Below are 24,720 nucleotides of genomic sequence, written 5' to 3'. Positions count from 1 at the left end.
CTTGAATGGGGATGGGGTGGGATGTGGGGGCTCTTTTTTATTGTCCTGGGTGATGACAGAGCTTCTATGTAACCAGAAGGCCACTACTTTGTGACTGTTGGGGGACAGTATAGCTGTGACACCACACAGTGAATTCCTGGGCTGACATTTATGACAGTTCTATAATGTTCTCTGAAATGTGAACTGTATTGTGCATGGCTTTATGTAATGCTATTTCATAAATATTCTTAATCACTGCCAGTGACTAAGTGGTTTGCTAATGTATAGCACAAATTTACAAGTGAGACATGATGATTGTTTGTTCAACTCAGTACCAGCTGAAGGGCCCCCTCCTCACTGGCCTGTTTCACTACTACGTGGGTGGAGCCACGGGGGGTGGCTAGTATAACTAACTAAATGTATAACTTAACTAAATGTAGGACATAATTTCATACCCAAAACCTAAGGGTTGCTCCTCATTCAGCAGTGAGGAGATCCAAGGTTGAAGATGAGAGTCAGTGAAACTTTATTTAGTAAGAGATAGAAGTTCCTTCTTCACCACTACAGGTAAGTATAGCAACCGCATAACTACGCACGCCACCCCAATCCATCTGTCAATCTTACCATTCCTTTTCCCCTCACTCATGATCATGACCCTGAGGTGTTTTAATTCCTACACTTAAGGCAGTAACTCACCTTCCACTCAAGAGAGGAGAGTCTGCCTTTTTCCTACCAAGGAAAATGGTCTCAGATTTGGATTTGTTGATTTTGTCTCTTCCGCTTCACATTAGTTGTAAACCGTCTCAGTGTGTGCTGCAGTTCCCACCCTATGAAGCCAACAGGACCACATCATCTGCAAAAAGCAGCCACCAAACTGGACTCCCTCCCCAGCTGTGTGATGATATCCTGTCCATGAAAATCACAAACAGGACAGAAGACAAAGTACAGCCCTGGTGGAGTCCCACACCCACTGCAAATGGTGCTGATGTTTTTCTGAGTATGACACAGCACTCACTGTGATTATACAGGGACCGAATAGCCCTTATTAAGTGCCCCGGAACCCCATACTCTCTCAGAATCCCCCACAGAATCCCTTGAGGAACACAGTCATATGCCATCTCTAAGTCCACAAAACACATGAAGACCAAATGGTCATACAGTGGTGTGAAAAACTATTTGCCCCCTTCCTGATTCCTTATTCTTTTGCATGTTTGTCACACAAAATGTTTCTGATCATCAAACACATTTAACCATTAGTCAAATATAACACAAGTAAACACAAAATGCAGTTTTTAAATTATGGTTTGTATTATTTAGGGAGAAAAAAAGTCCAAACCTACATGGCCCTGTGTGAAAAAGTAATTGCCCCCTGAACCTAATAACTGGTTGGGCCACCCTTAGCAGCAATAACTGCAATCAAGCGTTTGCGATAACTTGCAATGAGTCTTTTACAGCGCTCTGGAGGAATTGTGGCCCACTCATCTTTGCAGAATTGTTGTAATTCAGCTTTATTTGAGGGTTTTCTAGCATGAACCACCTTTTTAAGGTCATGCCATAGCATCTCAATTGGATTCAGGTCAGAACTTTGACTAGGCCACTCCAAAGTCTTCATTTTGTTTTTCTTCAGCCATTCAGAGGTGGATTTGCTGGTGTGTTTTGGGTCATTGTCCTGTTGCAGCACCCAAGATCGCTTCAGCTTGAGTTGACGAACAGATAGCCGGACATTCTCCTTCAGGATTTTTTGGTAGACAGTAGAATTCATGGTTCCATCTATCACAGCAAGCCTTCCAGGTCCTGAAGCAGCAAAACAACCCCAGACCATCACACTACCACCACCATATTTTACTGTTGGTATGATGTTCTTTTTCTGAAATGCTGTGTTCCTTTTACGCCAGATGTAACGGGACATTTGCCTTCCAAAAAGTTCAACTTCTGTCTCATCAGTCCACAAGGTATTTTCCCAAAAGTCTTGGCAATCATTGAGATGTTTCTTAGCAAAATTGAGACGAGCCCTAATGTTCTTTTGCTTAACAGTGGTTTGCGTTTGGAAATCTGCCATGCAGGCCGTTTTTGCCCAGTCTCTTTCTTATGGTGGAGTCGTGAACACTGACCTTAATTGAGGCAAGTGAGGCCTGCAGTTCTTTAGACGTTGTCCCGGGGTCTTTTGTGACCTCTCGGATGAGTCGTCTCTGCGCTCTTGGGGTAATTTTGGTCGGCCGGCCACTCCTGGGAAGGTTCACCACTGTTCCATGTTTTTGCCATTTGTGGATAATGGCTCTCATTGTGGTTCACTGGAGTCCCAAAGCTTTAGAAATGGCTTTATAACCTTTACCAGACTGATAGATCGCAATTACTTCTGTTCTCATTTGTTCCTGAATTTCTTTGGATCTTGGCATGATGTCTAGCTTTTGAGGTGCTTTTGGTCTACTTCTCTGTGTCAGGCAGCTCCTATTTAAGTGATTTCTTGATTGAAACAGGTGTGGCAGTAATCAGGCCTGGGGGTGGCTACGGAAATTGAACTCAGGTGTGGTACACTACAGTTAGGTTATTTTTTAACAAAGGGGGCAATTACTTTTTCACACAGGGCCATGTAGGTTTGGATTTTTTCTCCCTAAATAATAAAACCATCATTTAAAAACTGCATTTTGTGTTTACTTGTGTTATATTTGACTAATGGTTAAATGTGTTTGATGATCAGAAACATTTTGTGTGACAAACATGCAAAAGAATAAGAAATCAGGAAGGGGGCAAATAGTTTTTCACACCACTGTATTCCCATGCCCCCTCCAAAATCCTCATGTGGGTAAGGAGCTGGTCCACTGTTAAACGGCCTGGATGGATTCCACATTGCTCCTCCTGGATCTAAGGTTCCATGACATGGCAGAGTCTCCTTTCTAGTACACTGGCATAAACTTGTCCAAGGAGGCTGAGGAGTGTAATCTCCTGATAGTTGGAGCACATCTTCCTGTTCCTCTTTTTAAAAATGGAGACCACCACCCGGGTCTGCCACTCCACAGGCACAGCTCCCAATGACTGCGCAACACTGAAAAGACGTGCCAACCATGACAGCCCAACAATGTCCCAAGCCTTCAGGATTTCTGGGCAGATCTCATCCACTCCAGGGGCCTTGCCACTGTGGAATTTCTTAACTAACTCAGTGACCTCCCTCAGGGAAATAGGCATTGATTCTCCATCACTTTCTGGCTCTGCCTCCTCCACAGAGGACGTGTCCATTGGGTTCAGGAGCTCCTCAAAGTGTTCCTTGCATTGCCAGACAGCATCCTCAGTCTGGGCCAGCACTTCTCCACTCTTGCATGAGAACATGAGATTTAATAAATATATAATTTTTGGGTGAAATAGACCTTTAAAAATGTGTATTTTCAATGAAAGAATATTAAAAAGAAAACACTGAAGCAGGCAACTGCAAGCCATAAAGTGCACTGCCAAATGGATTGTCTCTGTAACACGCACTGTGCATTTTATTTGCTGTGCATTCTACGTGATAGATTGACTGGTCGGCAAATTGTTCTCAAGCATTGCTTTCTGGAAAATACTAAGCACAATACTGTTGTTTTTCTCTTGTTTTAAACTTGAAAAAATGGAAAAATGTTCTTGCTGTTCTCTAAGCCATATGTATGCAACCTTCTGCATTCAACCAAAGCTGTAACATTGTGTTTTAGATAAAACAAATGTGCCAGTCAGAGTGAAAGTTGATAATTAATATGCATGAATTACATGTTTACCATGGCAAAGAGCAACATATGAACAGAAAAACATGTTAACTGTTGACTAGGTATATTATTATTATTTCAATGTTGGAGATGTCTAGTATATAACAGTGTGCAATGCCTACCTAAAAATGTAATGGGGAAAATAATATATGATTAATATACTGAGGATAAGTATCAGGATTTATTTTCCTGTATATTACTGTGGCTTGTATAGATCTGAAAATATACAGAAATGCTGACATTCCATCCGTGGGAATATAAAAGCAATGCGTTTTATGGGCAAAATACAACAACAATACATTCCAACAGATGTCACGGCACAAATGTTATTATTGCTGTAGAGGTTCCCATTTCAAATGTTCTGTCAATATTTATATCAAGTGCTTGAATTCATTTTGACGTTCACAGTGTTACTAAAAGAAGAAGCTGCTATTCAAAAATAACAGTAATTTACTCCTCCGTGCTTAAACTAGGACTATCCCACTACTTCCACCTGTCAGGTGCACTTGAAGATTCATTTATACTGAATCTGGAATACTCAAACAAAGTGGAGAAGCAAGAACATACGGCAATATCGCACATTACATGAGGATGCAGTGTTTGCAAGCTCCTCGGGATGCTGTGCTGGCTTTCATCCTAACTGGCCAGAATTGCTCTTGTTGTGAGGTGCAAAAGGAACAAAAAGGGTGAAGTCCTTAAAATAAAAAATCTAAGTGAACGCAAAGGCTGTACCCCTCTCCATGATTAACTGACACCCAATGTTTATTAAATAAAACTGTTTTTCAGCAACATGTTTCATTGGCATATTAACTTATCAAGAAAACACAGTGTTAATGACATATACTTTACTGTATGTGCCTCTGCCACAATACATTTATGTAATCACACGTTCACATTTAAAATGTGAAACACTAATCCTGTTATCACCCTGCCCAGGATTGGCTCCTGCCTTGTGCCCTGTGTTGGCTGGGATTGACTCCAGCAGACCCCCGTGACCCTGTGTTCGGATTCAGCGGGTTAGAAAATGGATGGATGGATGGATGGATAATCCTGTTATGTAGCAGTCCAACAATAAGCATAACGGGTCAGCTAATAAGGACACAACCAGCCCTAAACCTGCAGTAATAATGTACTGCAGCGTGTATTATGTACCATAACGGAGTATTTGTGGTCTATCACTGCTGAGTTATTTAAAATCAATTCCTACAGAAACATTAAATATGATTCACTGAGTAAAGTTTTTCTTTTTTAGTAGTTATAATTCTTGAAACTGTAACTTCAGTCAAATAAAAAGGAGAACAATTAATTGCAGCATACTACAGAACTAAATCTCACTGCTCAATATTTTAAAACCTACAAACACCACCTTATCATATAATGACTTGTGTATCAAATTCTATCATATCGTGGACTCACTGGCTATTTATTGCCACTCCACTACCTAATGATAAGTCTCAGTGCACAATTTAAAGTGACTCTTTCAGGGCAGAAAACAAAAGTCACCCTTACGTTTTAGATCAACTCTCTTTTCTTGAAGGAACGTTGCATAGCTTTGTAGATTTGACCTCGAAGCCCTGTGCGTGTATCAGTAGTGTAGAGCAAACAGCCTCTAAAATAGCATCGACGTCTGGCAAGACTAAAGCAAATGTGCAAAGCAAAAGACTCCATGGACGTTTTACGTATTAGAGCTGAATCGGACTCTGACTTTGATGCAAGTGATCTGGAGATGAATATCGAAAAAGAAAGTGAGGTACCAGCATCGGCCCCTAGCTGATTGTGGTGTTTGCCTAGGAGGACCACCACTTATGATGACAAGAGGTACAAACCATATTGCGTCACACCGCAACTGCTGTGCGAAGACAGAGAGGTTGCCAGCCCGCCGTGCATTCCTGCTGGCCATTGAGCTGCCCCTGTGCAGCCACTGCTGCCAGAGATGCCAAACAGGCCCCACAGCTGCTACAGCACATTGCAACAGATGTTTTATGTTGATTTATGTGTGAAACCAGTGCATTGTGTGCTTTTCAGAAAACTGTGTTTTTTTGGAAAAAATATTCAGCCCTCAAAGAGTTAAAAGCTACAACTTTATGCTAAAATTCTTCTGTTTTCTTGTATTTCTGTGAATAATTTCAAACCATGGTAACTATAGCCTACTGGGAATATTTTTCTTTTAAATTACTGTAAACATGTTTATTCTATTATAATGTATCCCAATAAGTAGTTTTCTTTGCACATTCAAGCAATGCTATAAATATTAAGTTCAGGTTTACTGACCAGCGTGCAATGAGACTTTAAATTGCACGTCACCTCACACACTAGTGACAGTAATATAGTTTACACAAAAAGACAAGGTATGGAATTCTCAATGGTATATTTTGGGGTGTTTAGAATTTAAACAACACCTGTACCACTTTCAGAACAGTGACAAGTACATTTTGACTTGCTGTGTAAATCAATTCACAATTAAAGAATAATAGTATGATTAAATGTCAGAATGCAGATTCCAAACAGAAAAGCAAAAGCTATATTTTGTCTTACCCTGAAAGTAAAAAGACTCCAGCTTCAGCAGCATCAGTAGAATTACAGATTGATAAAAGATGATCAAATGTATCCTTAAACCAGCATCTTTGTTTATGTAATGGCATCTCTGTTTATGAGAAAAAAGGACATTTGTCTTACTTTCTCACCTTGGATCTGAATGTAGAAAGATTGCTGTTATTCATTAATAATACATCTACGGTTCAAGGATTAAAAGAGCTGATTCTAATATCTAGAATAGCAAAGAGAAAAGTTTAAAAGGAAATCCAGTGTCTCTGTTGTTTTGTTGGGTGAACGGTAGTTTCTTACACTTATGATTTGTTTTGTTCATTTGCTGATACTTTAGCAAAGCCTTACTTTACATAGCACACTTTAACCAAGGATTGCATGATGACTTTTCTTTATTTGCCATGCTTAATGCTTTTTTAGTTTTCAAATTTTCAATCTTGAAATCAAAATTGAATTCTTGAATGACTGCGATGTGTGTGGGCCAATTGGCTGCTGTACTTCAGGACCATCAATGCATTGAAGACAAGGCCTCTGCCATTTGGGAAACCATTGAATACAACAGTTTGATGCCTATATTTTTTCTTTTGTTTTGTGTTCTGCCTCCTGATGGCAATAAAGTCAAACTCAGTAGTACCTTAAAAAATGTAAACCAGATTCTACATTTTCAACCGACAAGCGTAAATCCTAGAAACAAACATGGAAAATATCATGGTAACTATCTAGCCAAACCACTACAATTTGTTAAAATGACCTTCCATTGAATGCATTTTTGTTATAATTACTTATTTTACAAAAAATAAATAAATAAAAAATAAAAAAATTAAAAAAGCTTTCTATATATTATTTAAGGGTTAAAGTGTATCTTGTCCTAACTCATCTACACATCGTTCCATCTTTTGGCCTATGGCTCTGTCACTTCTTCAGATGTAACTTGCTAAAATGTTGAACAATTCTGCTTCCCTTTCAAATATTTTTTACTTTACCTGACCCAGTCATGGATGATTTATGAGTAAATATCTTATAATTCGCTTATTATAGGTTTAATATGACAATATTAATCATATCTTTAAAAAAAATATCAAGGAGTAACATTAAAATGTTTTCCAAGTGAAAAGAAAAAGAAGCCTTGGAATCCATTCTGAATTTATGCATTATAGTGTTTTTATTTTAGGTGTATGTAAAAATCAATGTACATAATAAAATCATAACTAGCAGTAACATAAGATTAAGATAATAATGTAAACACAATCTGAAAGTTCTTCTATGAATGCCATTAAACAGAATTAAAATATACAGTGAGCTTGAAAAGTATTAAGATGGTAACTGACTGTATACACTGAACACGACTCATTTGAAGAGGCAGCATAGTGTTTGCTTTTCAGGGTAAATACCTCATCGATGTAATAAACCGTTAAGATCTTGTATGCTTCAATTGTTTTATTTAACCACAAGTGTTGAATTAAGTGACACTTCTTTCAGGTCGATAAAATTGGAATACGTAAGGCTGACGTATCCGTTACCCTAGGTGATCTTTTTTTACATTGAGCACAGCTTTAACTTGAGCTTTGTCTTTGGATAAATAAAAGTGTATGGCTTCTTTATGTGAATTTGCTTTTGCCAGCCTGCTGGATATGGACCTGCGATATCTGTAGTTGTTTGCGATGCACACCTAACGTTATTGGTACTTGGTGCTGCTAGCCTGTCTTTGCTGCACTCTGGTCATAATAAACCACGTGGCTGGATTTTAGTCGGTTGTTTGCTATTGCTTTGCTGTAACAGTTTTCATAAGTGTTGCCAGTTAGGCGGTTTTCACGGCAAATTGGGCTTCTTTTCAAATAAAATTGCGGGAAAATTTAGGCAGTGGCGGGTTGCAGTTTTTGGGCTAGTTTTAATAAACATGGCCGAGTTTTTGGGCGATATTTCAACCTCATCAATGACATCATATCGAATGGTTATTATATGATGTTGTCAGAAAATAAATGTACAGACCTGTAGTCTTTCATAGATATATTTGATTGATTATATGCTAGTTATTGGTTACATCGAACACTGATAAAAATTTCGAGCATCTCGTTTAATTATATCATCATGATGTGTAAGTGGTCAAAATATGAGCGGCAGTATTGTGCAGAGTGGGAAAAAGAAGCAGAATTTAAGAGGTGGATCCAGAGAACTCCAGCATACACTACAAAAGCTTTCTGCAAGTATTGCTGATGTGAAATTTGCACTCATCAGGGTGATTTGAAGTTGCATTGTGCAACTGAAAAGCACCGTCACAAAACAGCTCCTCATTTTAATGCTCAAAGCCTTTTTGATGTCAGGCGTCAGCCCGCAAAGCTGGTCATTGTTGACAGCTCAGTCAAGGTTGTTGAACTGCGGTTAGTTGTACACATCTACACTTCATCTACAGAAGACAATGACAATATTTTTCTCCTAGTTAAAAATATTCCTTTTCTACTATACTGTTAAAGGATTTCTTGTTAGCAGCTAACATTGTCATACAGCCAGACACAAAAAGGTGTCTTGAACCTTGAATACCATGAACAATTCATTTTATTGTCTTTTGTTCGTTCTGCATACAGTACGTTTATTTGTTTATGTTTTCCGTTTAGCGGGATTTTCTGCCATTTGCATTAGCTTCCACACTGTTCCTGCATGTTGCGTCATTGGCTGTGACTGATATTATAGTTAAGGAAACGAATTTATGCAGTTTGCATATAGAATATAGAACGTTTTCGCAATGATCTTCAAATACAAAACACTGCAGTAGTGGAAAAATGATGAGTTTTGATTATATTTCTATTATATTGTTCAATTTGTTAAGTTTTACTGGGCTAGTTTTGGTACTTTTGGGCTACTTTTTGGCCTAAGTTTGGCCAGACACTCTGGCAACCCAGGTTTCACACCACGCTTTTCTTGATCCACTGGCATAGCTGGGGTTGGCAGAAGGGGCAGTCATTTTTTAAAAACTTTAGTACTATACTTTTTAGTCTTTTTTGACAATTTTGTTTGATAAGGCAAACTAACATGTGTTATCTGTGTCAAAATTACACCATTTTATTGTTTGAAAACTGTTGCAAATACATTTGTTCCAAAGTTATATTTTACAAATGCCTTTCTTGACCAGTTCGCCAACTTACTCTGAACGAAAGAGATGAGCCCTTAAATCTCATTATTAATATTTAAATATTCTCTCAGTCTCAAGATGAAGTGAACAAAATATAGCAGTGCTTCTTTTAGAAAAAAGAAAAAGGTGAGGGGAGAAGTATCAAAAAAGAATCAAGGGGAATTACTGAAACACCTCAATCGTGAAGAAACTATACTGTTACCTCACGTGAAGAAGTCAGCCAGTCATTATCCAACCTGCTACATCCTAACACAGGGTCACGGGGGTCTGCTGGAGCCAATCCCAGCCAACACAGGAACAAACCCTAGACAGGGCGCCAGTCCACCACAGGGAACACACACCAAACGCACAGTAGGGACAATTAAGGATCGCCAATGCACCTAACCTGCATGTCTTTCGACTGTGGGAGGAAACCCACACAGACACGGGGAGAACATGCAAACTCCATGCAGGGAGGACCCGGGAAGCGAACCCAGGTCTCCTTACTGTGAGGCAGCAGCACTACCACTGCGCCGCCATGCCACCCCACGTGAAGAAGTATCCGAATTAAAGCCACCTTCAACCTCAGTTCTTCATCTTCAAGCGTTGAAATGTATAATGAACAAAAAATTGTGGGTATTCATTTAAAAGATATTAGTCTTTAGCCAAGCATAATTAACAATGACACACAGATCTTACTGGTACATTCAGGTGCGTCTGTGGGTCATCATTCAGTTCCTGATATCGGAATACATCTGTGAAATTTCCTTACAGTTGCTATCAGTGTAGCTAGCTGTGAGAAAATTTCTCCAAACTGAAACTTAGAATAAATTATTTAAGATCTTTAATGAGTACTTTGCGTTTAAGAAACCTTGCCGTACTTTCCAAAGAGTAGTAACTGACAAACAAAATTGACTTTGACAATGTCACCCACGATTTTTCACACAAGAAAGCAAGTAGTATTGTAGATTTATTGTTTGAATAGTTGTAGGTTGTAGATTTTAGATTGTAATTGTAATTGTAAATATTAATTTAAAATGTACTTAAAATTTTTGTCGTTTTCATTTTTTACATGATATGTATTGTTTTATTTTGTTACTTAGTGGGCGGGTATGGGGGTGGCAAACTCAAAAGACCATCCCAGGTAACAAAATCTAGAGTTACGCCACTGCACATCATTGCTAGCGAAAACAAAATTATTCCAAATTACGAACAATCCTCTTCATTTTGTTACTAAATCATATAAAACGTTAGGTGGTTTAAGTTCAGTATTACTTTCAATTTTTTTGGAGGCTGCTGCAAATATTAGAATGAAATGCAGAGTTTTCAAAGATGATGTTAGGGCTAAGACTCCTAGAAAATGTCTTTTTTTTTTCTCATGTTCACTTGTGAGTGCCTCCAATCTGACAGTGTACTCATGCTTTGAGAATGTGTTTGTGCTCGATTATGGCACTCATTTGCTTCTTAGATCAGTCTGTAATGGGGAAAGCTTGATCTATGAGAGAACATTAAGTGCTAAATGAAATATTGAGTGTATCGCTGCAGCCGTAATCACGATTAATATATGAATATTTATAATCTTTCATGTAATTCAATTTGTCTTTAATCAACCTGTTAGTTGAAAATCCCTAACCAGTCATTATCTTTGCAGGGTTGTGCAATTTTCTCTGGTTAGTCTCACCACCATGAGCCTGATCAGATTAGAGTAAATGGTGACTCTTCTTAGATTCCTCCAAGGCCGGGGTTCATGTTTGATTCCTTTGTTTATGTAATATTTGTTGTTCATTTATTCTCTTTGTACCTGTGTACTCTGTTCTATGTACCACGTGTTTTGTGGGTAGTTACCAAAGAGGAGGGGCCACCTGCCCATCACTGTCAAATGACTGCCTTCATGCCTATGTAGGCCTGGCAACCCAAAGTCGCCTGTGGCTCATATTGAATGTGTCATGGTGTGGTGAGTTTTCTACTGAGATGTACTCTTTGACTATTTGTGATTTTCTGGATTTTTTGAACCCGTGCTCTGTTTTTGTGACTTCACCTCTTGGATTTCGGATTGGAACTTTCTTTGTTTATGGGAATGTCTACTTTGAAGTCACTGCCTTCTGTGCCGTTTGCCTTGTCTTGCTTGCAGCATATTTTTCTGTTACAGAGTATTTTATATATAAAGATTCGATGTGGCCCTTTTCAATAACAGTGGCAGATTGACAGTGATTCTCCATCTAGAGGGCATTTGGAGTATTTTTGGGATTTACATGCTTTGGGACTCTCAAGTTCATAACAGCTCTAAACTGGCCCAACATGAGAAACTGTACCGTGAAAGGCACTGGTGCCCTATGAGAAATATTAATTTCTGAAGATGTGCAATAAAAACTCAAACATTATTACTCATATTAGAATCTATTTTAAGAAATGTGGTATTGCATGTGCTTTAGCAGTTTAAATACAGTATGTACAATGTAAACTATACTTATTTAACAGCTGAGTCATTTAATACCCACAAATAAGTTAACCAAAATGTAATACATTACCAATGATGGATACCGATATCTGAAATCTAATGCTGGTGTGTTATACAGAAGAAAAAAAACAGAAAATGCTCACTATTTAATGAAACATGGAGCATGTCCATTGGAAGAACACAAAACTGCCAAGTATGGGAATTATTTACTTTCTGCAAAAGATTCTGAAATTTTGAGAGGATACCTCATAAACATCACAGTTGTGTTTATTTTTGTTCTGAAAAATCTGGGGATATTTTTGTGACAGCGTTAAAAAAGCCGTGTGATGGTATGATCTGTGAAGGTTTTATGGATTGCAGACAGGAGTGGATTCCAACTTCCGATGCTTTCTCAAAGTAAAAAAAGCACAATGCAACAGAAACTGTGATTAACAAAATAAGCCTACTCCCATGTATTGTATACCAGAAAACATAACTTCATACTTTTTCTGATGTGTGTGATGTCTGCTTCCCTTCCCAGTTCCATCTCTACTGTTCCTATTGGTTTAAAACAGCTACCTGACTTGCTGATTAACAATCTCATCCAAGTTCTATAGAACAGGTAGGGTGGACTGGCTCCACCAGCTGACAAAGCAACATCTGGCCCCAATGTGGGAAGTCGTTCCAATCATAATAATTAACAGCAGATAAAAAATGAAAATATAAAAATGTGGCTATTTGAGCATTCCCCCAAACCTTCTAATTACATGTTAGTGCTGTGCAGGATAAAGGCCAGGAAAATAGAATACTTCTAAGCATGAAGTCACAACATCCTTCAGCTGGGCTCAGGTGTGTGTGAGTCAACATCAATACCAGGCAGATGTCTACTGGAGAGCCCCCCTTTGAGGAGCAGTGCATCAGTCCTTTGGTACTGAACTGGTACATTTTTGATGGCTCCAAAAATGTCATTTATTTATTTAGCAATGTATTTGTTTTATGTCTATCTCTAAGTATGACTTGGCTGAAGGTTATTTAAGATTTATTTCACCATCAAGAGTATCATCAATTCCTTTGAAGGTTAATAGACACAGGCTACTTTAGAGTTTAAACCACTTCAAAATTCATAATACACCATAGAAAATTACAGCATATATTTTGCTGGCAGATTTTCAGTTCATGACTTTTCTTATCACTAAATAGTAGCTACAGAATGGATGTGCTTTTAGTATTGTGCATTTATTAGTTTAATTAGTTTTCTGTAATCAAGTATGTTTAATGGTACATAAAATATACAGATGCTAATGACTATACAAACCTGTCAGAGTTATGCTGCTGGTCTTTGCTAATTGGAGCTAAAGACACTGAAATAACTGAAATGCTGAATGATATGAAGTATAAAAATCACCAATATTTAAATACTCAGTTTACTTTTAATGCAACTTTAAGAAAAATACAGTCATTAAAAAACATTTTAAAAACTTTGTATTTACAAAATAAATGTAAAGCAATTAATGATTCGGATTTCCGTGTCTATGGATTTCACTGCCTCGTGATGCTCCATTTAAACAATTGCTAGCCAAAAACAGAGCAATCCTCATCATCTTATACCACATTTTGTATTTCTTTTCCACATTATGTTGAAACCTCATTGTAATGGATTTCACCTAACGAAACAAATAGCCAGCTAACTACTGCACACCCCTTCTTGATCACATGGTGTAATATCTAGTGATGAGCGAGCACCAAAGTGTTCGGGTGTTCGGTCCGAACACATCGTGATGTTCGTGTGCTGTACTGAGCCCCCTAGTATAATGTAAGTCAATGGGAGTCAACCAGGCACCCCCTGCTCTGAAGAGGGGAGGGTGCCTGGTCCATTGGAAAAGGTCAGAAAGTGACAGAAACACCACCCAAATGGACCGGGAACAGTATGGGGACGATGTCTGGATGCATCTTGGACTCCCAAGTCGCTGCTGGGAACCAGTTTGTCCGAGTTGTACGCCACTTTTACAGATTGACAAAAACACACCCAAATCCCCCCCAAAAAATCAATTTTACAGGAAAAATGACATTCTAAAACATTATATGCCAGTGCCTGTAGGTGAGCGGACGCTCTAAAACATGATGTGTTCCGGCCAGCCAATCACTGTAATGCCAGTGAGGGCATTACTTACCTGTTTCTTGATTGGCTGTCAACCCGCGAAACGTGCGGGGCAGAGACTCAAGCATGGCGCATGAGCACATGTGGTGCTCGTTTGAGTAGCGCCATGCTCCGAGCATAGCGATGCTCAAGCCAAACACATGTTCGGCCGAGCATGCTCGCTCATCACTAGTAATATCCAACCATTTTACCCCAAACTTGGTTGGAAAGTGGTAATGATGGGATGGAAAGATTGCTTCTTTCTACATATTAGTAAATGTCTTGACCTTTAAATAGATGCAAACATTCTAACCCGGAAATGGATGTGGAAGTAAAATCCCAGCTGCAACATCACTGGTGGTATCAGGAGTGAAGTGCTCAGCCAGCACAGTCACAGCACAACTAGGAATGGATTCTGCAATGCAGACTGCAGTAGACAGTCCAATGACACCAGCACCCACCACAGCCACTCTGCAGAGCCTGCCACCTGTAAAAAAAATTACAAATTCTGGTTAATATTTATTTTCTTATTCTAATGTGAAAAAGGCACCTGTAAAATCCAGCCTAGCTGCACTTTATTTGCCATCTGATATATCTCAGAAGAGAGCAGCACTGTTAAAGAGTCATGTCACCACCACCACCTCAATCTAAACCCAGTGGTCAGAAATTGCAGGTCTGAAGAACGGATGAGCATTGCTCATTCAATTGATCTTGTTTATTAGGATTTTCTGTAATATTAAACATCAATATTTCACCATTTATAGCTTAGCTACCTTACAAAATAAAAGAGGGTATAGTGAAGAAAGCAAAAGCTTTACAAAGAATATAAAGGCATCTAAAACAGGGGTGGCCAACTCTGATCCTGGAGAGCCACACTGGCTACAGGTTTTCATTCTATTTTCCTAATTAGTTACTAGTTTTGATACTAATTAACTTCAATTAATGTATTTGCTGTTTAAGACTCAGACCTTTAAAATGAGGACAGCAATGTCGGTCCTGGAGGGCTGCAGTGGCTTCAGGTTTTTGTTGCAGCCCAGTTGCTTCATTAGAAATCATTCATTGCTGATGAAGCACTTATTGCTCAAGTGACATTTTTCAGCTTCATTTTAATTGTCTGGCTTGTTAAGATTTTGAACCCTTAACTGTTTATTTTAGTCTTAAACAGCTGTATTCATTGTTTTAATTGATCCTTATTAGCAATAAGATGCAAATGACAAAGGAACGAGTACTTCTATATCTACCTTGTCTCCATTTCCATCCGAGTGTGTTCATCATTCACTGTTTGGTTTAATTAAGTATTCAGAAGGAAACAGAAGAGAAAGTGAAGTGAACTGAAAATTACTCCTCTGTTTTAGGTTTCAAATTGCTTGCATGATACACGTATCATTGGAAAGGAAAGGAAATACTATGATTTAAGACTAAACTTACATAGTAGAGTTAAAACATTAACAAGCTATGAAATTAAATAAGATCCGTTATTCAGTAAATTATTATGCAGGCTGAGAGGGGTTCCCAAACTTTTTCATATGACTGTATATTATAATAGGCTGTTTTACTGACATTCTTGTAGTGATAAAGCATGAACTATAAAAATGCTGTTTACGTATTTAGAATCCAATAAATTTAGTACACATTTTATGTAAATCTGAACATGCAAATGTCAAATTACAACAATTACAAATAGGCTGATTTAAGGTCCATCTTATTTTTGGCAAATTCTTTTAAACACTGAAAGGTTATGTGTGCTTCTAGAATATCTGCTTGCATGACACAGAGGCTCCACAATTTATTCCAAGTTTTATACTTATGTACGGTAGGTGGCTCAAGCTTAAACATAGGGAGCTAGGGGTTTAAGACATGCAGCTTCCTTTCTCCTTTTAAGTATTCCATTCTCTTTTTTCTGGTTTGCCCACTCATTCTGGGTATGCACTCTTTCTTGCTTGCTTGCTCTCTCCGTGCTGGGTAGGTACAAAGTGGCTAATAAAGGAATCAAATCTGACTGCTTCTGTTTGCTTTTAGCTCTTTCTTTTCAATGTGTAAAAATCAGACAAAAGTAAAAAGGAATTTGTATGTTGGACAAGGTAAAGTTTATTCAGCTAGATATGACCTATTAACAGAACACAGAGCAAAACAGTTCTGAGTTTAAATGTGTGGCGCATACTTGCCTTAAAGTCAATGCCAAGAAGTAACCGACCATCTTAGAAATTTTGATCATTTTTTTTGCTGAGGGATTCTACATTCTCTGAAATGGACGTATCAACAGTACAGAGTAATGGGGATTGTGGAAGAGAGTGCAGGCAGGGTGGAATGGGTGGAGAAGAGTGTCAGGAGTAATTTGTCACAGACGGGTATCAGTAAGAGTGAAAGGGAAGGTCTACAGGATGGTAGTGAGACCAGCTATGTTATATGGGTTGGAGACGGTGGCACTGACCAGAAAGCAGGAGACAGAGCTGGAGGTGGCAGAGTTAAAGATGCTAAGATTTTCACGGGGTGTGACGAGGATGGATAGGATTAGAAATGAGTACATTAGAGGGTCAGCTCAAGTTGGACGGTTGGGAGACAAAGTCAGAGAGGCGAGATTGCATTGGTTTGGACATGTGCAGAGGAGAGATGCTGAGTATATTGGGAGAAGGATGTTAAGGATAGAGCAGCTAGGTAAGAGGAAAAGAGGAAGGCGTAAGAGAAGGTTTATGGATGTGGTGAGAGAGGACATGCAGGTGATGGGAGTAACAGAACAGAAGATGATCCGCTGTGGCAACCCCTAATGGGTGCAGCCGAAAGAAGAAGATGAAGTTTTAAACACTCACACGCTTTTCTTTTATGAAGTTTAACAATATACCACTCTGTTCACCACCAACCTACTGATGTGTCTGGAAGCAGAATAAGCAACCCAGCTGCAAGTAACTTCATCAACACAGCAAGAACTCACCATTATAAATGGTGAATATATCCACTTTGAAGCAGCAAAGGTTCAGATTTAAGACAACGTGTTTACCACATTTCTGAGGCATACTTATAACAACAAAAGTAAACAGGAAATAATGCATTTTATCACAGATTCTTGGTACTTTTTTCTTGTAGTAAGGATACATTACTTTCTCACTTGTTTGCTTTAAACAGGCATCACGGGTGGAAGTTTGACCCCTTTCCCTCATATTCAGAAGCTTTAAGCTGCATATCAAGCTAGTTTGCTTCTGGAATTCTGTTTGTTTCAGGGTTATGTTCTACCATGGCTTGTAACCACAGACAAAGGTGTGTCTAAATTGTATGGTTATATTTTCCTTAACAGTGCCTACTTTTCACCTATTATATTCTGTGTTGTTATTGTACATAGCCTCTGGATGATAATAAAAGCAAATGTAGCGTGCGAAAAGAAGAAAAAAGTCTTGGAGTTTCAGCGCAGAGCCAGCTGGATTAGTGCTTAGTCCAGCACTTCTCTAGTACCAGGACTGCACTTCATACAGGGATAAGGGGTCTCAACTGTCATCATGAAAAATAAAAAGATTAATAATGATAACATAAAATAAACTTATCCACTGGTCTGTACTATAAATTTGTTTTCTGTATGATTCTAATAATTTTGATCATTTGTATAGTCATAATTGCTTAATTTGAGTATTTCCTGCTCAAATACAGGGGAGAAACGCGAGATGTGGCACCAACAAGCCTTACCTCACCTTGGACTGCGCTCTCTCTCACACAACGAGTTGATGCATGCAATTGGCACGTGCCTGTTGCTGTCTCTCTGTATGTCGCCAATATAATGTTTAGACACGCATTTATTATACACCATGACTTTAAAGAGTCTGGCTAATATCTTTAATGAATGTGTGTGCCATATTTAGTGTTGCTGATCGGACAGGTGCTTGTTTCTGCTGTTCGACGCAGAGGCTGTAGGCGCCAATAAGTTAGCGATATCAGAAGGTCAAGTGCACTGCAGGGGTCCATTTATTTTTATTTTGACTGACTGCCAAAATGGAAGATTAAGACTTTTAAAACTAATGGAAAATAAGGAGGACTTTTAGAAGAAAGTGACAAGATATTTTCGTGGAGGTGGACAGGCGCATGTACTTCACTTACAAATAAAGATAAGACCATAAACAGTTTTCAATTTTATAAAAAAATGGGATCAGACTAAGAAAAAAAAACCCCAATATTTAAAAACTAAATTTTGACCTTAAATAAAATATTCTTTTGTTTTTCTTGTTATTCTTTTGTTGAACAGTCTGTATTAAACTTACTATTAATTCATCAGAATTAAAAGCTTTTAAAATCAACTAAATATTTCAATTAAGGCCAAAATTGAAATCCGTTTTTGTACACCTCTCTATGCTTTCATTTGAATTGAATGAGTTCAAATTGTGAAATTGCAATGGCAAATTTAGAACACATGGAGGGTGCGGAACAAATGCGCTCTCTCCGCTATAAATGTAACGTTCTTTCTTAGCCAAATATGTACCTTACGTATGTGTGTTTGTAAAGAAATGCTGATGAGATATGAAACATAACCAGTAGTCAATGTGCACGCTGCCAGTTGAATAGTGAATAAGATACTCTTTGGGGTTCATATATTTGTAACTCTGACCCTGAAGGAGTCAGTGCATCAGCAGCCATGAACCTCACCGCACATCACTGCTTCAGTACTGGCAGCAGAAATTGTCAACATACAGTCAGCTGGCACCAGTGACCGAGGATCTCGTCTGTACACCTGCATTCCAGGCGCTCGTCCAACGAATATTTTCACTGTGTGGTTATCTGCGCAATGGATGTCGTTGTGACATGAAAAAAATCTCTGGAAATGCGTGCTTGTTTAAAGCTTAACAGCAACGTGATTGCATAGACTGGTTTGTGGGTTTAAACATTTGATCTTGCTGAGGACACTCATTAGGTCACTTAATCTGTTTGATCACTGATAGTCAAGCTGTTTTTAAAGACATTTTGAACTGTGAGTGTATTTTGTTGACAGAAACATAACTTGCATTGAAATATGTGTAGGCCAGCATTTGTAGTCTTCCATCCATCCATCCATTTTCTAACCCGCTCAAATTCAACTTAACAAAAGGCATCTGTATTTTCTCAAAACTAATGTAGCTCCATGCCATCTAACCCTCTGTCGTGCCCATTAAACATCTAATTCCATTCACTAGATATGGGAATGTGCCAACTTCATCCATCCATCCATTTTCTAACCCGCTGAATCCAAATACAGGGTCACGGGGGTCTGCTGGAGCCAATCCCAGCCAACACAGGACACAAGGCAGGAACCAATCCCGGGCAGGGTGCCAACCCACCACAGGACACACACAAACACACCCACACACCAAGCACACACACCAAGCACACACTAGGGACAATTTAGAATCACCAATCCACCCAACCGGCATGTCTTTGGACTGTGGGAGGAAACCGGAGCGCCCGGAGGAAACCCACGCAGACACGGGGAGAACATGCAAACTCCATGCAGGGAGGTCTTGGGAAGCAAACCCGGGTCTCCTAACTGCGAGGCAGCAGTACTACCACTGATTTGTAGCCTTGCAACAGAAAAAAAAAATAAAATAAAATTGTACTAATATTATGTAAAAAAGCCAGAACAAAATATAATAAAAACTAAAACTACAATTAATATCAGAAATTAAATATCACCGAAGTGCACATTGTACAGTATACAGTAGTGTATACCAAGATGTTCCTCCTTCTGTGATTGTAAGGAAACAACTTTGACTACAAAATACCAAACTTCTCCTTTAAGACTGGATGCTTCAGGCATCTGTTGTAAAAATGTAAGTGGCTGGCATGTTCCCAAATTTCACTTGTCCTATAATATGCAAAACAGAGAATCAGCTTCAGAAGGGCTTTTCGACCCAGTTATGACAAAAATACACAGCAGATACCAATAAAATACAGCTGCTGACCAGAGGGTCAAAAATGATGTGGTGCCTTAAAGCCTACTGAACTTGAACATTGCAATTTTTTTTCCTTGATACAGCAATTGAAAAGGGTGCAGTGAGCTCTGCTGCCTTGTAGGCATCTCCCAACATGACACTCCACATCATGCCTAACAGATCATGAGCAACATTGGGCAGACGTGTGTGCCTATGACAGAACTCCTGCAAATCATATAAAAAGGTACAGAGGTTGTTTTGTGAGTGTAAAATTGAAGCCACTTACGCACACTGTGCCTGCTTTGAAACTGTCAGTTAACCTAGCCTGCACGTCTCTGAGGATATGAGATGAAAACTGGAGTACCTGGAGGAAAGTGTCCCCTGCTGACATGGGAAGCACAATGCAAACTCCATGTGGACTTCAATCCAACGTGGGATTCAAACTTAGGGCACTGCATTCATGAGGTAGGGTGGTAACCACTATGCTACTGGGCTATACCTTCAAAATACAGAAAATTAAGTCATAAATGAACTGGGTAACAACTAGGCTCACGTCTACCAAAACCGAAGGAAAACACTACACCAATCACAACAGTTTCGTAAATTAAAATAAATAAAGTTTGATAATTTTTAGGTTAAATGTGTCTTTATTTCTGTGGTTTTAATGTCGGCTGCATTCAGGTTGTTAGACAATTCTGAAACCACAGTTAATATGTAGAGGTGAACTACAAATGTTCCTATGTTTTTAGAATGTAACCAGGTAAGATCCCTCACATTTAGGTAAATATTTTAGAGAGTGATCAGCTTTAATCTTTGTAATGCACCCGAAACAAATACCAAACAAACAGCTATGCCAGTTTTGACAAGGGTCAATAACAACAACCAAAATGCTATTGAAACAAGAGTTTGAGTTTTAAATACCACTTGATTAAACAAACATAAAAGGTTACGTTTTTACAAGGAAATTTGTGGCTACATGGTTTAAAATGATTATGCACTACTAGGGGCTTCTTCACATTTACAATGTAGAACAAAGCCCATCCATATAAATAATAAATTACGTCACCATATTATTTATTAAAAATCTTACTTTCAGCTAAGCAAACTCGAAACCTCATTTTTCTCACTGCTTAGGCTAGAAAGTGTTACACTATACTGTACTGAGTGAATAAATGTTTGAACCTGCTCCTCTACTAGGCTTGAACTTATTCTACTAAACCTCCTGGTCTCTAGAGATAAGAAAAGGGAAGAAGTATATTAACCTTAGACACAGTCATCTCAGGTCCATCCTGACGATAACCACAGATTGCAGAATATGGCTGTATCTCTACAACAGGCTGGAAAAGTGTGACTTGCAACAAACAAAGGTTTGAGATACTCAGGTCTACATAGAAAGTCCTAAGATAAAGATAGGGTCACCACTGGACTCCATGTCAGCTAGTGGAAGTAATTTATTTTAGCCCATTCATCTATTTTAGAACTGGCTTAAAGCAATTACTTAAATGTGTCAAGTTATATAACATAGAAAATGTGCATCAGCACTGCATAATAAAATATGAATTATAATAATCAAATCGAAAATAGGGCAGCCAAATCTATAAAGGATAAAATGTGTCAAGTTAAATAAAAATAGGATACAAAAAAACTGCAAAGGGAGACAATCTGCCAAACAGACAAATCAAATATGTGGGCATCTCCGGTCGTCTTCTTTTTTTGATCGTCATCTTTTTCCACTTCTGTGTGGGCTCAATGTGTTTCTTTGACCTTCTCCACACACCTCAGTCCTGCACCTCCTCCCCAGTCATCCCTTTTCCTTCATGTCTTCCTTTACTCTACCATTCACCTCCCCTGTACTTCCATTACCATCACTCGTACTTTCCCTTCATTACATGTCCATACCACTTCAATCTGCTTTCCTGTACATTCATAGATGTCTCTTCTGCTTTTGTTGTACCTCACTTCCTATTTTGTCCTTCTTTGTAACTCCACACATCCATATCAATATTCTCATTTCTGCCACATCCAACTTCTTCCTGTTTTGTTTACAGAACAACCATGTAGTTTCTAACCCACATATCCCATTCAAGGTTATGGGAAGCCGGTGCCCATTTTGGCATCAAAAATTCACCAATTAAACTAATGTGCACTCCTTTGTAATGCAGGAGGAAAGCCTGCAGCATTTACACAGATAAAGCCCAGACTGGCACCTTGAACCCAGTACTGTGGCAGCAGAGTGAACCACTGTATCCCCATGTTGCCTTAAATTGACATTTTAAAGAAGATTTACTGATAAAGTAAATTTCTCTAAACTTCTTAAAATTTCAATCATTTAACCAAAACAATTCCCTACTGTTACAAATACTTGCACATATAGTATTTTTAAATCACCGAAAAACGAGTATAATGCTTTAAAGCTACCACAAACCCAAAACACACGTACTGTATTTCCTACAAATAGCATGTTGTATAATTTGCAGTGCAAATACATACATATACTGTACATATGTTCCTGAAATAAAACACAATTTGAGCCCTCCAAATTGTTTATTTCTCATAAACTTGTTAGGTAAGGTTTTCAACTAGCAATGCAGTATACAGTGTCAGCACAATTAGTAATGCTGCTGCCTCAGGATTCCAGCATCTCGGGCTGTCAGTACGGAGTTTGTATCGCCCCCCGTATCTGGGGGGGGATTTCTCCCACACTTTCCAAAGACATACCGGTTAAGGTAACTGGTGATTCGAGATAGGTCTGTGTGTGGATGGCCAATATTATGACTAGCGCTCTGTCCAGTGCTGATTCTTGCCTTGTGCCTGCAGTGTTATTGCCTCTGCTCTACCCCAAAGTGGCCCTAAACTGGATAAAGTGGATTTTGAAAGATATTATTTAACAGATGCAAAATCCCTGCGTATTAAATTTAATTTCTGAACCGTAATAACTGAGGAGTCATCAGTCCATCACCAGGTCTCTATTATACCTGGTCGGTATTTCACCTAATATGCTCGTTACTTTGATATATATTGAAATCCCGGATTAAGCATACACGAAGATGGTAAGAATATAACAATTCCCTGATAAATGAGCCCTGATTTCTGGTGCGCTAGCGACACATTTACATAATTTTGTTTTCTGTTTTGTTCGGTAAGGCCTAATTTCGGGCGGTTACGTGCCGACGTGAAGGACATGCCTCGCCCGAATCGTGCGCTCGCCTTCAAGTTTCATGTTACACAGTACGTGCCACTGGGAACAACATCTGAGTTAAATCTGTTAAACAGACTAAAAATAAGCGTTATGATAACCAGACATAACGAACGACTTACAGAACCGAGCAGCAACCAAATACATTCGATGCTTAAAAACGAGCTAGTTAAAAACTCGATTTGACATCCGAACAACTGAAGACATCCACCTGCCTTCCTGCCCGACACGTACGTACAGGGTGGTCCAGATCTAATTATGCAGATCCAGATCGACTTTGATTTATGCGGTGACGATTCCAGTTCGGCGTGAAGATGATTTTTCATGTCGTCAGTTCGCACACTTCTCGATGGTCCGGATTTTGCAGGTGATTTTCTATGTAATAAACATAATAAGTTATAGCGTAATAAAAATTGCATAATTAGATCTGGATCACCCTATAGAATGCAAAATGACAATGAGGCTGAAGGATGAACTTGAAAATATAAGTTAAATTAGTTTTTAATCATTAGTATGAAGTCTTCAATTATTACTATAATACAGTCAATTATTTCTATAACGTATTAATTTGCAAAGGTACAGTACATCGGTACCTGTATCTATACGCTCTAAATGCTTACAAATTTATGAGACCCTGGGTTTCGGGATGTAGGGGGAACGCTGCTGTACACGACCTAGCTGCGTCTACATTATATCTTCTTACACATGTGTAACTAACCTTTATGACACTATGGAATCCCAAATCGTTTTAAAATTAATTCGCAAATTACTAAACCTCATTTAAAAAAAAAACCGGTCATATAACTTGCATCTTGGGCTTTCTTACTGTACATACCTTCTGCTGCAGCTGGGTACCTCATTGAGATCATTAAAGGCAGGACCTTTGACTGAGTAGGCAGAAGCTTCAATCGGAGAAAAGCCTACTTCAGCAACTCAAATTTTGTTTCTGGGTCTAAATAAGAGAATTGTTGTAACCCCCCCTTATTTGTAATTATAACCGTCACGTCTGCGCGCGCAGCTTGGCACGTCATCAATGCCGGCCGACCGGCAACTTACATGAACTGTCAGAACACAGGTAGCTTCGTGGCAGTCTAGTCTTTTTTACTGTTTTACCAGACATTGACCATGATGTATGGATTCTGGGGGCACAACGGACAAAGGCTAGGCACGCTAAAAAGTCTGTGCGTAAAGGCATCTGATTGGTCTGTGCGTCATGAAGTGCGCAAACAGTGCAAGATAACAATTTCAGCAGCCCCGTGGTAATCCCAAGTGTGAAAAATAAAGTGACCTACTTTCCACGTGAAGTAATACAACAAAACAATATAGACAAAAACCGAAGTATCTCTGCTAAGCAAGATGAAAATATACAGCTCCGCTACTCATTATTGCAACGTTTACAACTTCGCTTGCCCCAAAACAGCAGGCCTGATAGCAAGGTGCAGTGCCAAACCTAAATTAATCCAATTTGTATAGCACAGCCACACACACAGAGAGCATCATGTTACCTTTGTACTATCAAAAGTCGTCGTAGGGGGCCATTGTCTTCCGTGCACCAGTATGTAAGGAAAATACAATACCTCAAACGCTCCCTTATAACTACATATTATAGGCACCACGATCATCTGTATTATCTGCATTTGCATACATGGCACCTGCTACAGTCGAATGAGACTCAAATGTTTAGTTCATATTCGATTTTAATTTGATT

General features: G+C 38.8%; 1 protein-coding gene across 3 annotated transcripts in view; it reads right to left on the bottom strand.

The window, feature by feature from the left end:
• ddo (D-aspartate oxidase) overlaps positions 1–23,973 on the bottom strand; it is a 63,071-nt gene extending 39,098 nt beyond the window's left edge. For 2 of the 3 annotated variants that reach the window (XM_039747930.1, XM_039747927.1), the window contains exons 1-3: positions 23,848–23,973; positions 14,248–14,421; positions 6,246–6,354 (exon numbers count right to left, since the gene is read on the bottom strand). In XM_039747930.1, the coding sequence (XP_039603864.1) occupies positions 6,246–6,354; positions 14,248–14,421; positions 23,848–23,881 (317 nt within the window). In that variant the 5' untranslated portion in view covers positions 23,882–23,973. Of the gene's footprint in view, positions 1–6,245; positions 6,355–14,247; positions 14,422–23,847 lie in introns of those variants that run through there. The other variant, XM_039747931.1, reaches the window with a different exon arrangement.
• Positions 23,974–24,720: the final 747 nt, after the last annotated feature.

This window comes from Polypterus senegalus, chromosome 3 (assembly GCF_016835505.1).
Source record: "Polypterus senegalus isolate Bchr_013 chromosome 3, ASM1683550v1, whole genome shotgun sequence".
Classification (NCBI taxonomy): domain Eukaryota; kingdom Metazoa; phylum Chordata; class Cladistia; order Polypteriformes; family Polypteridae; genus Polypterus; species Polypterus senegalus.
This window is presented reverse-complemented; position numbering and strand designations above follow the sequence as displayed.